The sequence below is a fragment of the Primulina tabacum genome, chromosome 6 (assembly GCF_025594145.1).
Source record: "Primulina tabacum isolate GXHZ01 chromosome 6, ASM2559414v2, whole genome shotgun sequence".
Classification (NCBI taxonomy): domain Eukaryota; kingdom Viridiplantae; phylum Streptophyta; class Magnoliopsida; order Lamiales; family Gesneriaceae; genus Primulina; species Primulina tabacum.
The window spans coordinates 4,735,138-4,751,509 of NC_134555.1; the positions used below are offsets into that span (position 1 = coordinate 4,735,138).

At 37.4% G+C, this 16,372-nt stretch overlaps 1 protein-coding gene and 1 pseudogene across 1 annotated transcript; both read right to left on the bottom strand.

Annotated features, from left to right (window-relative positions):
* Nucleotides 1-868: 868 nt before the first annotated feature.
* Nucleotides 869-12,160, bottom strand: LOC142549943 (putative lipid-A-disaccharide synthase, mitochondrial; annotated as a pseudogene).
* A 2,530-nt stretch (nucleotides 12,161-14,690) lies between these two features.
* LOC142548023 (uncharacterized) lies at nucleotides 14,691-15,603 on the bottom strand. The gene has a single exon (XM_075656392.1). It carries the CDS (start codon nucleotides 15,581-15,583, stop codon nucleotides 14,831-14,833), a length of 753 nt encoding a protein of 250 aa, XP_075512507.1. The 5' UTR covers nucleotides 15,584-15,603; the 3' UTR covers nucleotides 14,691-14,830.
* Nucleotides 15,604-16,372: the final 769 nt, after the last annotated feature.

The window sequence follows — 16,372 nt, forward strand, 5'->3', positions numbered from 1 at the left end:
CTCTCAGTCAATTGCTGACACAACTCAACAAGTGTAGAAACCTTTAAATTCTGCATCACATCAATTTTATAATGTATCAATTCATACTCCAAAGCAACAATTTCTTGATCTGTGAAATCTCCAGGATAAAATAATTATAGTCCTAAACAAGTAATAAAATAATTATCAAACAAATAAACAAGTAATAGTCAATCAATAGCTCAACAACTGAACAACAATTATCGACAATTATTATTAAACTATACATGCACCCATATATATTGTTCAGATGTTGAATTTATATTAAATTTTGTACTTTCTTTAAGAAATTAAATTTAACTTCTAACATAATTAATTTCCCTCCCATTATTGTGCAAGTCATATTTCCTGTTCATTTTCATCTCCTATTCTTCTCTTTTCTTTCTCGTTAATAAAGCCGCTCGTTCCATTTTTTTTATAACTTCTTCAAGTTTATTCGACCAAAACAGTCGCAGAGACTATCTTTATAATTCAAATAGCATTTCATGGAATGACTAAGTTGAGGGGTTTTTTTAAAAATAAAATAAGAAGAACATTATTACAATTTTTGGAAAAGTAATTTATGAATTACATTAAAAAATAAAATACAGAATGCAAGAAGTCATTAAGAAAAATATGATATGCTAACCTGTATCTTAGAAAGATGGACCGAATCTCAGGATTTAGGATTTAGGAAGAACAAGCAAATGAGCAACTACGGTGATTGGCCAACAAAAAAAAATCCCAAATTTTGTGAAGACGGCGTGAAAATTAGGAGAAGCTGTTGCTGGGCTAGGCTGTACTGGGCCGGGCCATTGATGGGTATGTTGAAATTTTAACTAAGTGTTAAAAAAAAAAGAAGTGGGCTGGGCTACAGCCCAGTATAGCCCATCTGTACATCCGCCTCTGGCTGCAGCTCTACAGCAGCTGTCCCAGATGCACATAATGCTACTCGACTTGCCTGTGTCACATTGAAATTTAGCTGTATTAGCATCATTAGTTTTGATTTTCTTTCCTCCTTGAAGGGAAACAAGATTTCGATTTTAAATGATATATTTTATTTATTTCCCTAATAGAGTTTTCCTTGTTGATTTGATTGAGCAAATATTTAATATGATTTTGCCTTCCTTAGATAATGAGATCTTAATTCAAGAGATATGATATTAGTGTTTAAAAAGAGTTTATTCCAAATAAAACTCTCACTTTTCTTGTATTTTAGGTTTCCTTGAGAAGATATGATTCTTCACCTATAAATAAGAGGTAAAGCTCACTGATGAAGGTGGCTTCGATATCGACCATACAAACACACACGTTGCAGAGATTTGCAGAGAAAAATTATTCACAAAGCCGTTGCTGTTTGGAGTGGTGATTCCCGTGTTAAGCTAAATGTTGCCAACATCTACAGACAACATCCGTAACGGTGTTTACTAAAGATTGCATCTAGTTGATAGTGGTTTCCGGGATCAAGTTTTGCTTTCTTGATTACGTTTATTTTTGTTTTGGTTATTTATTTTAGAAAGCTTTATTTTCTCAAATTGTTGAGGAAATTGATTTTGGTACAATCACTAGTGTTGAGTTTTTTTTGTAAACGATTGAGTTTTCTAGTGATTAATTTTTGCCATAAGGCACCGCATTTAATCGCGTCCATCTATTTATTTCAAGTCAATTTGTGTTATAAAAGTTAATTTTCCGCTGCATGTAGATGTTGTCCGAGATGTTGTAACATCTGGAACAACACCTAATTCTGATAAAACACGAATTTTACTATTTTACATCCTATACTGATATTCTCATTAATTTACGTATCTGTCAGACAAAATAATCCTTACAAGTGGTATCAGAGCGGGTTCTTGATATACTAAGTGCTGATTCTGGTTTTTGTTTTTGTTTGACAGAACTAATCCGATGGACAATTCATTTGCAAGCGCAGCACTTCGACCACCAGTTCTAGATGGTACCAATTACAGCCTATGGAAGGTCAAATAAGATACTATATAAAATCTCTAGATGAACGGGCATGGCAGCGTGTCATCAATGGATGGACTCCACCAGCCATGATAGATCAAGAGGGTGACAAACGGCCAAAGCCTGAAACTGACTGGACTGCTGATGAAGTGCAAAATTCGAACCACAACTCAAAGGCTTTGAATGCTATATTCACATCGGTTGACATGAACATGTTCAGTTTAATCACAAACTGTAAAGGGTCTGAGAGTGTGCGACGAACCAGATTAAGGATGCTTACTTCCAAATTCGAGATGATGACGATGGAAGAATCTGAGAACATACTTGAGTATGATCGTCGCCTACGGGAAATTGCTAATGAGGCATTCAGTGTTGGAGAAGCTATCTCAAATGAGCGCCTAGTTAGCAAAGTCCTCCGTTCTCTGCCCGAAAGATTCAACATAAAAATTTGCGCAATAGATGAAGCTAAGGACACTTCTAAGATGGCATTGGAAGACCTTATCAGTTCATTACGTACTTTCGAGATGAACTTGGATATGCAGAAGAAGGATAAAGGGAAGACAATCGCACTCCAAGCTTCAAATGACTCCTATAATGAACTCCTTCAAATATATCAAGAAGTCAATGATTCTGATCTCTGCGAGGATTCTATCTCCTTTATCACAAAAAAATTTGGTGATTACTTGAAAAGGATCCGAGATAAAAAGAAGGATGCACAACCATCTAAATTTCCTAGCCTTCCTGCACCTGAAAAGTCACAAAAGTACCCTACCAAGCAACAACTTCATCCAAGGAATGAAGGCAAGGGACAATACAATTCAAAAAGGTATGATTCGGTGCAGTGTAGAAAGTGCAAGGGATTTGGACACTATGCCAATGAATGTGCTAATCGATTGCGGAAAAACAAAGGCTACAATGTGTCTCTAAGCGATGAAGAATCCGATGCTGAGTATAAATCCACTGATGAAGAAAGTCAAACCTCCTTGACTGCACTATTTACAGAAAATCGCTGGCTGCAGGTGAATCCTTTAGGTGTTGCCCTAGGTGTTGCCACACCTGGCCGCAACATCTGCAAAAATTCAGTATGTTTGAAATCCACAACTTCTGGAAATTTGAGTGGAGATGATGAGTCAGAAGCTGATTATGAAGAACTCACTCTTGAGAGTGTGCAAAAGCTTTATGAAGAGCTGTTTGAAGATTGGACCAAAAGAAACAAGTTGAACTCAAGTCTCATGAAGGAGAACGTTGAACTAAAAGCCGTAGTTGCCAAACTTGAAGTAATTTTGAGCAAAAAGGATTTGGAACTTGGTAAGACCAAAGAAGAACTTCAAAAGGCAACTGAAACCTTGTCCAAGTTTAATTCAAGCACATCCAAGCTTGAATCCATACTTTTGATGGGAAGATATGACAAGAAAGGCTTAGAGTTCAAAGACAGTGTGTGTGAAATAGGTGAATCTTCCAAGTCTACTGTTTTTGTGAATGGAAAAGCTGATACATCTCCACAACCATAATCCAATTCACCAATCAAAAGCTCTTCATCAAAAAGACAACCTGCTGCACCAATCGCTAAGAAACGAAAACGCAGGTATGTATGTCATCACTGCTTTAAGCCTGGTCATATCAGGCCCTACTGTTTTAAACTCAGGGATGATCGCATGAATCAAAAGTCGAGTCGGATGTTGCCCCGAATGTTGTCCAACACTTTCCGCAACACCTCCCACCATCGACCTACAGTAAGACAAATTTGGGTCCCAAAGATAAAAACTCACTGTAAAGTTGTTTATAGCTCGTTAAAAACTAACACTGCAGGTCATTGGTACTTTGATAGTGGAAGCTCTCGTCACATGACTGGATCACGAGAATGTCTCACCGATTATGTTGAGCAAAAAGGTGACAAAGTTACATATGGAGGGGGAGCTAAGGGAAAAATTGTTGGAAAGGGTACTTTGAAAGTTGAAGGACTACCAAAGCTCCACAATGTGCTTCATGTTGAAGGATTAAATTCAAATTTGATAAGCATAAGCCAACTGTGTGATGATAATTTGCTTGTTAAGTTTGATAAACATACTTGTGAAGTTTTTGATGAATCTAACAAGTGCATAATGACAGGTACAAGGTCTTCGGATAATTGCTATCAAATAAGTGAGGAACTTTCGTGCAAACATGTGCAAATCACCGAACTTGACCTTTGGCATCAAAAACTCGGACATGAAAATTTCAAAACCTTGAAGAACTTGAGTAAGTACGATGCAGTTAGAGGTATGCCTAATCTTTCATCTGGAATATCATATGTGTGCGGAGATTGTCAAAAGAGAAAAAAAAAGCGCGTTTCGCACCCAGTGTTGCCAACATCTGGGACAATATGCTGTCTGGAATTACTGCACATGGATCTTATGGGTCCCATGGAAGTAGAAAGCATTGGAGGTAAGAAGTACTCTTTTGTGTGTGTTGATGATTTCTCGCGGTTTTCATGGGTGAGCTTCATTAGGGAGAAATCGGACACTTATGATGTGTTTAAACAATTGCTCACAAGAATCTCAAACTTTCACAATTTAAAAGTGAGAAGGATCAGAACTGATCACGGTAAAGAATTTGAAAACATATCCTTCTCATCCTTCTGTAACAGGAAAGGCATTTCACACGAATTTTCAGCACCAAAAACCCCACAGCAAAATGGCATTGTCGAACGCAAGAACAGGACTCTGCAAGAAATGGCAAGGGTGATGCTAGCCTCAAAGAATATTTCAAAGCGTTTTTGGGCTGAAGCCCTTAATACATCATGCCATATATCGAATAGAGTCTATTTAAGAAGTGGTTCAACCATGACTTCTTATGAAATCATTATGGGAAAGAAGCCTAACCTTAAATATTTTCATGTGTTTGGTTGTGTTTGCTACACTTTGAACGACATGGATCAACTTGCAAAGTTTGATTCAAAGAGCGACAAGTGTTTGTTTTTGGGCTATGCCACAAATATTCGAGCTTATCGCATGTTTAATCTAAGAACTAGGACTATTATGAAATCCATTAATGTGGTGTTTGATGATTGTGCGGATCTCAAGAGGAAAACTGATGAAGATGACGTTGAAGATCTTCTGGAAAATCCAATCTCACTGGAAAATGCATATGTTGCCCCAGATGTTGCAACATCTGGCACAACATGTGATGCTGAAGACACTGAATCTGAAGAACCGCATTGCAATGATGATACAGTAGATGATGGATCGTGTATTCCAAGCAAAATTCAGAAAAATCATTCATTATCTCAAATAATTGGAAACATGCGTGGAGATGTTCAAACTCGGAAGAAAGAAAAGATTGATTACCGAAAAATGGCTGGACTAATTTGCATGAGTTCTACATACTCACAGGTTAGATTTTCATGTTTTATATCCAATATTGAGCCTAAAAATGTTGATGAAGCTTTGAAAGATGAGTTTTGGATTAATGCTATGCATGATGAGCTTGAGCAATTTGTTCGAAATGATATGTGGGACTTGGTTCCACCTCCTGACCATGGTAACATAATTGATACAAAATGGATTTTCAAAAATAAAACCGATGAGTCTGGAAACATCATTAGAAACAAAGTAAGATTGGTTGCTCAAGGGTACACACAGGTTGAGGGGGTTGATTTTGATGAGACTTTGCTCCTGTAGCCCGTATTGAGTTAGTCAGACTACTACTAGCCGTTGCATGCTACATGAAAATCAAAATTTTTCAAATGGATGTCAAAAGTGCATTTTTAAATGGTATTTTGAGTGAGGAAGTGTATGTTAGACAACCTAAGGGTTTTGAGGATCCACACCATTTGGATCATGTATACAAGTTGAAGAAGACACTTTATGGCTTGAAGCAAGCACCACGTGCATGGTATGGGAGATTGACTAAATACCTACTCGAAATTGGCTTCAAACGAGGTGAGGTAGACAAAACTCTTTTTATTCAAAAGTCCAAAGGTGAAATTCTTATTTGTCAAGTATATGTTGAAGATATAATCTTTGGTTCTTCCTCTCAAAAGCATGCTGATGATTTCGTTGAGTGCATGTCATCTACATTTGAAATGAGCATGGTTGGTGAGCTAAATTTCTTTCTTGGTTTTCAAATTAAACAAATGCATGATGACATCTTTTTGTGTCAAAGCAAGTATGCTAAGAATTTGATTAAAAAATTTGCAAACGAAAACCCAAAACACATGAAAACTCCTATCGGATCGAGTGAGAAATTGTGCAAAGATGATGTTGCCGAAAATGTTGATAACACCTTATATCGTAGCATCATAGGTAGCCTCATGTATTTGACTGTCAGTCGCCCTGACATCATGTTTAGTGTTTGCTTATGTGATAGATATCAATCCAATCCTAAACTTTCTCATTTGAAAGCTGTTAAACGTATTTTACGTTACATAGCAGGAACAATTGAATTAGGATTATGGTATACACACGAAACCAACTCAAACATGGTTGGATTTTCTGATGCTGATTGGACTGGAGATTTAGATGATAGAAAAAGCACTTCTGGGGGGTGTTTCTATCTTGGCAATAATCTGATTTCTTGGCATAGTCGAAAATAGAACTGTGTTTCACTCTCCACTGCTGAATCAGAATATGTGGCAGCTGGAAATGCGTGCACCCAACTTTTATGGATGAATCAAATGATAGAAGATTATGAGCTTAAAAGTGAATCCTTAGTCGTGTATTATGATAATTCTAGTGCAATTAACATTTCAAAAAATCCAGTACAACACTCTCGAACAAAGCACATTGACATAGGACATCATTTTATTCGAGATCTTGTAGAGAAAGGATTGATCCAAATGGAGTTTGTTGATACAAATAACCAACTGGCCGATATATTCACCAAAGCATTGGATTTTGAAAGATTTTCCAACCTTCGGAAATCTCTCAGCATGTTTTCTGCCTAATCATTCTTGGATGTTGTCTCAGATGTTACAACATCTCGGACAACATCTCATTTGCATATACATTTCTCGGGCTTAGACATTTTGCATTGCATTCATACGGTGATGTGATGTGTTGAACATGTGCAGCATAATTCTCTGTTGCACCTACAATTCCTTGTTATTTTTTCAAACTTTACACCTTTACATGTGAACTTAGTCACAGAAAGATTTGAAGTGTGGTCACTTGACTCTAACCAATGTGACAAGTAAACGAAGTAAAATTGAATAATCAAGTGATGGGTCTGTGATCAGAAGAAAAGATGGAAAAAGCTACCTAAAAGAGCCCAATGAAGGCTGTGCTTTTAGTGTGGGAGCTACCCCTTCTAAAATTAACACAGAAATAGAAGAAAATGAAAAAAGCTACCTAGAGGAGTCCAATGAAGACTGTTCTTCTAGTGTGGGAGCTACCACTTCTAGGTTAAAAATATTATTAAGTCACTGAGTGTGAAGATTATCAAATTTTGTTTTCAGGAACTGTGGGTGTTGACTGGAGATGTTGCCAACATTTGTGACAACACTTCATCTGTAAACATATCTCATATTTGTTCTCATGTTTTTATCTATGTTCCATTCTGTTTTTAAGCATCCATAAGTCATGCATAAACATAACAGTGTGAATTGGGTCATGAGGTTATTTGTATTACAACAAAGACGTTTTGTGATAAATCCAATCTTTGCAGGAAATCGAATTAATGTGCTCCTTGATGGTAAGTGGAGCTATAATCCGATGTGGGTTTTATGTCTGGAATTACTTTTGAAATGATATTGCACAAAATTATTGCGATAAACTCTGAAGGGAGTAACGGCTATTTTTTTTTACCCGTTATTTTTTTTACCGTTAGCATTGATCGGTTACTAATTTGGGATGTTACCGTTGCACTGTAATTTCATGATTATCCTCCTGTTTTTACACCGCCTGCCTTCGACCATACGCATTTTCACTATTTTGCAAACCCTCACATCATTTTCCTGAAAATTTGAATTACTCTCTGCAATTTTCTCCTGTTGTTATCACTTATATTAGATTTACAAACAATGACAGGAAAGGGCTTTGATCCCCACGATATTCGAAGTGAAATGGGACACGCAGACGATGTTGCTCTCAACAAGACAACATCTGCTGCAACACCCACTGTTGAGCCGCCCCTACCGTTGGTACCTGCTGTTGAAGAACCAGTGCCCCTGGAGATTATTGAACCAGGTGAGCCCGGAAATCCACATGATCTTGATAACCCCCCAATAATTCCAGTGTTCAATCCTCCGCGCCAGCAAGTTCGCCGCTCCAAACGACAGGCTGGGTATAATCCAGACCTCACGCCGGACAAACGTTTCCGATATAAGGGTCAGCCATCCACTCGCCCATCGCTGATTGATCCGGCAGAAACCTCGGGTGATGATTTTGATGATGCCAATTACGAGTTTGTGGCCCACAAGAAGAGTAATCCTCCGCCTAAGGAAGGCAAGTCTACCTCCAGCAACACCACTGACTCTTCTGAGAAAACAACCCCTGTTCCTCCACAAGAGTCCTCTCCCTCCACTGAAGAAGAAATCACGTTGGCCCAATTTATGGCTACCCTGAAAAATCAGAAGAGTGAAGCCTCTGCCGCTCCTGTTGCTTCCCCCGAAACTGAAAAGTCCACTGGTTCCAGCAGTTCTGCTGATACTCCTGCTGCATTCAATGAAGCCCCTGAAACAAACGAGGCAGTGGACGAGGATGCTGTCAACGATGTTGCCGACACCTCTGACAACACTGATTTTAGCGAGTAGACCTAGATGGTTGCTACAACTCCAAGTTCTATACTGAGAAGTCATTCTCCAACTGGGATCTCTATACCAACAGGGAATTTATTGAAGAACGCAACGCTGATATGGCAGCCTACTCCTGAAACAATTTGATCGAGTTTCTTAATACTCGTGGTCTACTCTCTACCGTCTCATCTGTATTGCCCTATTGCCATAAAGCTGTGGCTGAATTCTATGGCAACCTCTCATCGGGGGTCAGTGATCCATGATCGGCTAAATTTGGCAAGGTTTTTGTACGGAATAAGATATATAACTTTGATCCACAAATCATTAATGATTACTACAGCACCCCATCTGTTCCTGAAGGCCCTCCACCAGATCTTGATGAGGTAGTCTCTGTACTAACTGGTGGATTGATTGGAAAATTCCCTGCCCATCCACACAAGGTCTCAGCTGCAAAACTCACGACCCTATACTCTGTCCTGCACAAGGTTGCCACCCAGAATTGGACGCCGTCCACAAACACCACGGTGGTTACCAAATCTCAAGCACTGACTCTGGTTGCCATTGGCAATGGCACTCTTAATTTTGGGCGTATGGTATTTTCCACTGTGATGCAGTATGCTGATGGGGGATTAAAGTCATCCAAGCTCCCGTTTTCCAGTCTGATCTATGGGATACTGGTGTCCCAGGGTTTGTTCGAAATGTTGATGAGGGTCTGTCTGATTCCCACGAAACAATCAAAATTGCCAAGGCCCTGTTCAAAGGAAACCGCAAAGTTGACCTTCCATGGAAATACTCATCCAAAGCACCTTCTGCTACTGGACCAACTACTGCGTCTACCTCTAGACCACCTAAACCTGGTTATGCGAAGATTACCGTAGCGGGTGCCCAGACCCATCTCGATCATGCTCTTAAGAAAATTGCGCAGGCTAAGGCCGACTTGGCCTACTATGAGAGTTTGGCTGCTGCTATCAGTGTCATGTTAGAAATGGCTGTTCATGGACAAAAAAGGGGAGATGATCAAACCGGTGCTGGTCCGTCAGGGACCAAGGATGATGAAGAGGAAGAGGACAATGAGGATGAAGAAACTGAGGATGAGGAGGATGAAGATGATTATGTTTAGATTTTGTTGGCTTAAATGTCTCTATTTCTGCTCTTAATTGTCTATTAATATTTCTGTTTGTATTCTTGTCTTGGCTAATATCTCTAACTGTTAATGGAACTGTTGCAGGTGTTGTGTTAAGTGTTGCCAACAATTCTAACAACACCCCGTACTCACAGTATTTTATTCAGGGGGAGAAAATCTAAAACTCAGGGGGAGTTGATTTGATCTTAACAAGGATAAATGAGTTTATCTCATTTTGTCCAAGAAAGGCAAAAAGGGGGAGATTGAAGGGAAATAAGATTTCGATTTTAAATGATATATTTTATTTATTTCCTTAATAGAGTTTTCCTTGTTGATTTGATTGAGCAAATATTTAATATGATTTTGCCTTCCTTAGATAATGAGATCTTAATTCAAGAGATATGGTATTAGTGTTTAAAAAGAGTTTATTCCAAATAAAACTCTCACTTTCCTTGTATTTTAGGTTTCCTTGAGGAGATATGATTCTTCACCTATAAATAAGAGATAAAGCTCACTGATGAAGGTGGCTTCGATATCGACCATACAAACACACACGTTGCAGAGATTTGCAGATCACAAAGCCGTTGCTGTTTGGAGTGGTGATTCCCGTGTTAAGCTGAATGTTGCCAACATCTACAGACAACATCCGTAACGGTGTTGACTAAAGATTGCATCTAGTTGATAGTGGTTTCTGGGATCAAGTTTTGCTTTCTTGATTACGTTTATTTTTGTTTTGGTTATTTATTTTAGAAAGCTTTATTTTCTCAAATTGTTGAGAAAATTGATTTTGGTACAATCACTAGTGTTAAGTTTTTTTTGTAAACGATTGAGTTTTCTAGTGATTAATTTTTGCCATAAGTCACCGCACAAGTATTTATACTTATGCATATTTAATCACGTCCATCTATTTATTTCAAGTCAATTTGTGTTATAAAAGTTAATTTTTCGCTGCATGTAGATGTTGTCCGAGATGTTGTAACATCTGGAACAACACCTAATTCTGATAAAACACGAATTTACTATTTTACATTCTATACTGATATTCTCATTAATTTACGTATCTGTCGGACAAAATAATCCTTACACTCCTATTTTTACTTTGATGGCATTATTTTATTTGAATCTCGATACCCCAAGAAATGTTCCAATGCAACACCAGCAAACTACAGTATTGTGTATGTACCATTGTTGAAGTGCTATTCAGACCATTACTTTACTCGAGATGCAATAATTTTAGAATATGATAGCCAAATAGCTCTGATGATATTATATCAAAGGTCTTACACTAAAAGCATTATACTTGATGCAGGATGCTTGACACCTGGTACCATAACAACTGGCACTGGCCACACCCCTGACAGCCTTCCATATGTAACCTTCCACTTGCTTATTAGGTGCCACATAAATAACCGTTGTTAACTCGGAGAAGTCATTTTTAAGTAGCTCCAAGGTGTGTGAAAGTATTGGAAGCATGCGTGTGACCTCTTGTAATCTACTTCCAGGGAGCACTGATATGATTGTGGTGGATCCTTCATGTATCAAAACCAATGTGTTTAATACAGGATAAACTTCAAATAGGATTCCATGAAACGTTGATTAAAATCTAAGGTTGGTTTTTGTCGATTTGATGCATTAAAATTCATAAGAAAGCAGGAAAAAGCTGCCAGTCTTTTAAGTACGACTTTTGTCCCAACATTTATGATGTATATCTTACATCAACTTAGAAGCAACCACTTCTGTACTAGATTTGACAATAAAAGTGGTTGATATTCTAAAGAGGTGGTAGTCATGAATAAATTTTAATATACCAAGTAGAAAGAAGTACATATCAGCTGTAAAGTAAAACAGGAGGTATAAATAAATTTTCATCATTCTACCTGGCGATATCACATGTACATTCCTAAATTTTTCTCCATCGCCTTCAACCCTCCATTCTTTGTCTGTGCTTTTTCTAACCTGAAAAACAAATTCCTCAAGAATAACACGACTACAAGAAAAATAAATCAAGACTTTCTTTAGAGGAAGCATCAGATAAAAGAAGTTTTTATAATCTCTTTATCGTATATTGTATCTCTTCATAAGGCAAACACAAATTTATCACCGAGCGAGGCCTTCAAATGGTTAATGCTATGCATATGAGTTCACCTCAAGTTCCAAAATATCTTCTCATATTGGATGGCCCACAAATGTTGCAAGTAGTCCATTTAACCTACAGACTTTGCCTCGAATGGAAGGATGCAAAAAACATGATCCACAAAGTCCGTAAGCCCTTTAAGTCTAGCCTTACCTCCTCTCCAGGCCCAGAATGATGGTGCTAAAAAGTGAAAATGTCGAGGACAAGCCAGCCCACCCAAGCTGACCATATCTAGCTGAAAAAATCGTTGCCCTTTACAAAACCGTTGTCAAAACACACTTATGACAACGGTTTTCACTAAAACCGTTGTTAAAAACTATACAACGGTTTTTCACAAAAATCGTTGTCGTAGGTGCGTTGTCGTTGGACGTTTTTCTTGTAGTGTTAGCGAAAACTAAAATAAATTTCTTGATCCTTCTTATTATCAGCCCCAAAACTAGTCTTGTTCATCTTACTTGATTTTCTCTTCTGACTTATCTTAGGATGATAGAGTAAAGGGTGAGTGATATGATCGTCATTCAATAAGAAGTGGTCGTTCGAGCACATACACATAACATGATTCTCATAACATGTCATCATTGTGAGGCCTAGGGCCGAAGAGGGCGGGGGGTGATCGCCGGTGTCATAAGGTTGCAGGGACAATGAGCGGCCCTAGCAAGGTTCTAGGGGGAGGGAACATGAATGAACCGACTTACACCGGAAGGAGAGAGAATCTGAAACTGTTCATGTATGAGACTTTGCAATTGAGGAGGACTTAAAAGATTTGATATGTACTACTCATATCAAGAAGGTGTATCTTCTTTTCGGTAGCTCATCACATAAGAACTTCAAAGTTAAGCGTGCTTGACTTGGGGCAATTTTGGGATGGGTGACCCCCTGGAAAGTTTTTTATAGTGCGTGTGAGTGAGGACATAAGCACGTTGGAAAGACTCGTCTTGGTACAGTGAGGACAGTCGTCGAATCTGGGACGTTACAGTTGGTATCAGAGCCGAACTCTCCTAGTACGGTGTGGTTCGGGGATGAACCAAGCGGAAGCTGGTGGGCATGTGAGGATCGGAGGCGAAAAGGGCGGAGGATGATCGTCGGTGCCATGAGGTTGCACGGACCTCATTGGTCCACTTCTAAAAGGTAGCGTAAGACAACGTCTGAATATCCAACTTCTTCGATGTCATCTACTGAACTGCTTAAAAAGTTACAAAATATATGATATATTATGCATGTTTGTATGTCATGTTATTATGCAAAATTTTCATATCATGTCGAGCATATATCCTTGAGATATAACCAGTTCAGTAGGGTCGTTCTACCCTTGTCGACGATCGGGCGCTAGTTGGCACCAGATCCAATGGAACAACATGTTATGATGACCTAAGACATTTTAGGTCCGCGTTTGTTTGAGGTATGCGAGGCTCTCAAGGTACGATCCACGGCATGGTTACATACTCTCGGCTTCATATTGTCTGTACACGAATTTCTAGTTTGATCCATGATCATTGGTTCAAGATTCATGCATGCATGTACATATAGGTTTTTATACTCATACATTACGTACTATGCGATTTTTCTTTCACGTGTTTGCTTTCATCTTGAGCATCTTATCCCACGAGCAGGTCTCTGATTGGACGGGCCCTAAGAAGTCGGCGGGAGCCAATAGAGTTTGGTGCCTATAGGTTTTATGTGTTATTTTTGGGGTATTCAGATACTATCTCAGTATGGTTGTATTATACTATCTCAATATGGTTGTATCTCAATAGGTTTTTCCGCAAGTGTAGCGGATGATATTATGATCATATATTCTTATGAATGTTATGTTTATGCAATTTGTATTTGACTCTGATTATGGTTATTTAAGTTTCTTATTGCACGCTGGAATTTGTTTAATGTAGGCGTTCTGGATAAAGGCGCTACATGTTTTGTCCTGAATTGATCCGTCATTTGATACATGTAAGTTGAGCTCGCACATGAATCAAACCATTTTAGTATAAATCAGACTCTTGATTTGCACCCCCACCACATTGTTTGAAATAACATAATCACAAAATAATCATTATAAAATTGAATTGGGTCATGTCATAAATTCATTTCACCAATATAAGCAATGCCCAAATTTAAAATTTCTTTAAGTAAATACTGCATGAGTAAATTTGACTTTGCACAAAATATATTTTGCTATAAAGAAATGTTCTTTAACTATATGATGAAAGATGTAGCGAAATATTTGTATACAAATTTGGTGTCAAACTTTTTAAATGTATTGACGTATGATTACTTGGAAAATGGTAAACACTTAATTACTTTATTTATTTCTAGTATATATGTAGAAAAAGATAACCTTTGGCATTACTATAACTAATATAGTTACGGGCGGAGCTACACTCTTATATATTCGGGCTAAAGCCCGGGTGACCCAATTTTTTTATTAAATTTATATGTAAATTTTGGAATAAAATGATATTAGCCCGGGTAGATCAATTTAAAATATTAAAAGATTGTAGAGTTTAAAATTCTAGCCCGAGCATAGTCATATTTCTGACTCTGCCACTAAATATAATGCTATTTTTCAATAAGCTAATGTTCTTATATTTTAAGAAACTAATAGCTACATTTACAAATAGTATAAGGAAATAATGTTATCATAATAATATATTTTTATTCAAAAAATAATGTTGTTTGAAGTATATATATTTTAACATTTACGAACCTCCTAATTGATATTATAAATAATAACCCTCGACCCGTGATTATTTTACGTGCTTTCATGGAATGAATCTTTTACTATCATGCATTTAATAAACTACCATGCATATATGTTTATACAAAAAATATATATATTTTTATATAACAGAAAAGAAATAATTTTTTATTAATCATTTGAAATTTTCATTTCAAAAGATGAATTTTAGACTGGCTGCAGTTGATCCAGCAGATTCTTCCGGTTGTCGACCAGTACTTGAAGCCTGATTTGCCTGTGAATCCTTCGAATGAATTCCTCGGCCCTTGTATTAAGTTCTTCAACAGACATGCTTGAAAACTCGTCTTCTTCAATCTGATCAGACAGAGATTCAACCCCTCCCCCCTCCCAGGTTTCAGTCACATGAGCGAATGTTTCCTGTGCAATAGTACTGATCCGCTCATTTTCAACTTCTTGATCGGTTGTGCTCAAATCTTTCATCTTTTCCACACTTTCCTCTTCAGGGTTTTCTGTACTATCATCTTCTTGTTTGGTCTCTTTTTCCGTAGCTTCGGGTTTAAGATTCTGATAACCATCGTCATTTGCAGAAGAAACCATGCTATAATATTTTTCATCAGGTGGAGTCGTCGTCGTTGTTTCAACGTTCATGTCCGCTAATCTCATGTTGTTTTTGATCCCGCACTCTCGGGAGATATATTCTTGCTTTTCTGACGAAGAGAAAGCATCAAAATCAGCAGCGATAATGAGAATGAGAGTGTTTGCTATGAAAAACCAGAATTTAGTGGTGCATGGAAAGGTTAAATGTGAGAATCTGAAAACGCATAATATGATAAAATACAAGAAAATGGATGACAAAATTGGCCGGAATGCTTTCAGTTTCATAGTGGAATTCTTGGGATACATTTTGAATATTTGAATGTCGAAAGATTTTTCTGTTAAATTCAGACATGGGATGGCCATGTTTTAGAGTAGGTTTAATGTCACTATATCGTAGGTTTCGCAAATAAATCGTGGAATGTGTACTTATATATATAGGTAGCTAAGTAAGTCTAAAACCCTAAATATCTATCGAGAGAATATGCAATCATGCATAATGTTCCACTCCCAATAATTTTTACTTTCACATCAATTTTACCGAATATGTTTATTAATACAATATACGATTACGAGAACACGAATCATATATATTGTCGATCATCCAATAACAGTTCTTTCAAATACATCATCCTCGATGTACCGATTATTGATGCGATCGAGCGTACGTCAATACTGTTACTCGTATGGTGTAATGACATAAACCTCTCGAGATTAATAGAAAGGGTAATATCTCTCGAGATTAACTCGTATGATTTTAATGACATAAACCTCTCGAGATTAACTCATCGACGACACCGAGCAGCTGGTTGAATTTGCGACACGCTTAAGTTTTTAATAATCTTGGTAATTATTAATTAATTGTTATAGTTGAATTCGTAGAACTTTCTAGTTCACTATTAAGGATGAGTATTTACGTTCATTAAACAAGTATAGCTAGGATTATTATTTTTAATAGTTTTATTGATACGAAAATCTCTTTTCATATTTGATTGCTGATTTTGTATGCATATTTTAATGTTACTTGAGGAGAAAAATAATGGTGTTGGTAAATTACGTGGCGTTTGTGCACTGATAACGTGTTTTAAGTAGCTAATGTCGTTTTTACGGAGATGATTATTGTGTTTTATACAGTAATTGCCATGTGCAAAAGCG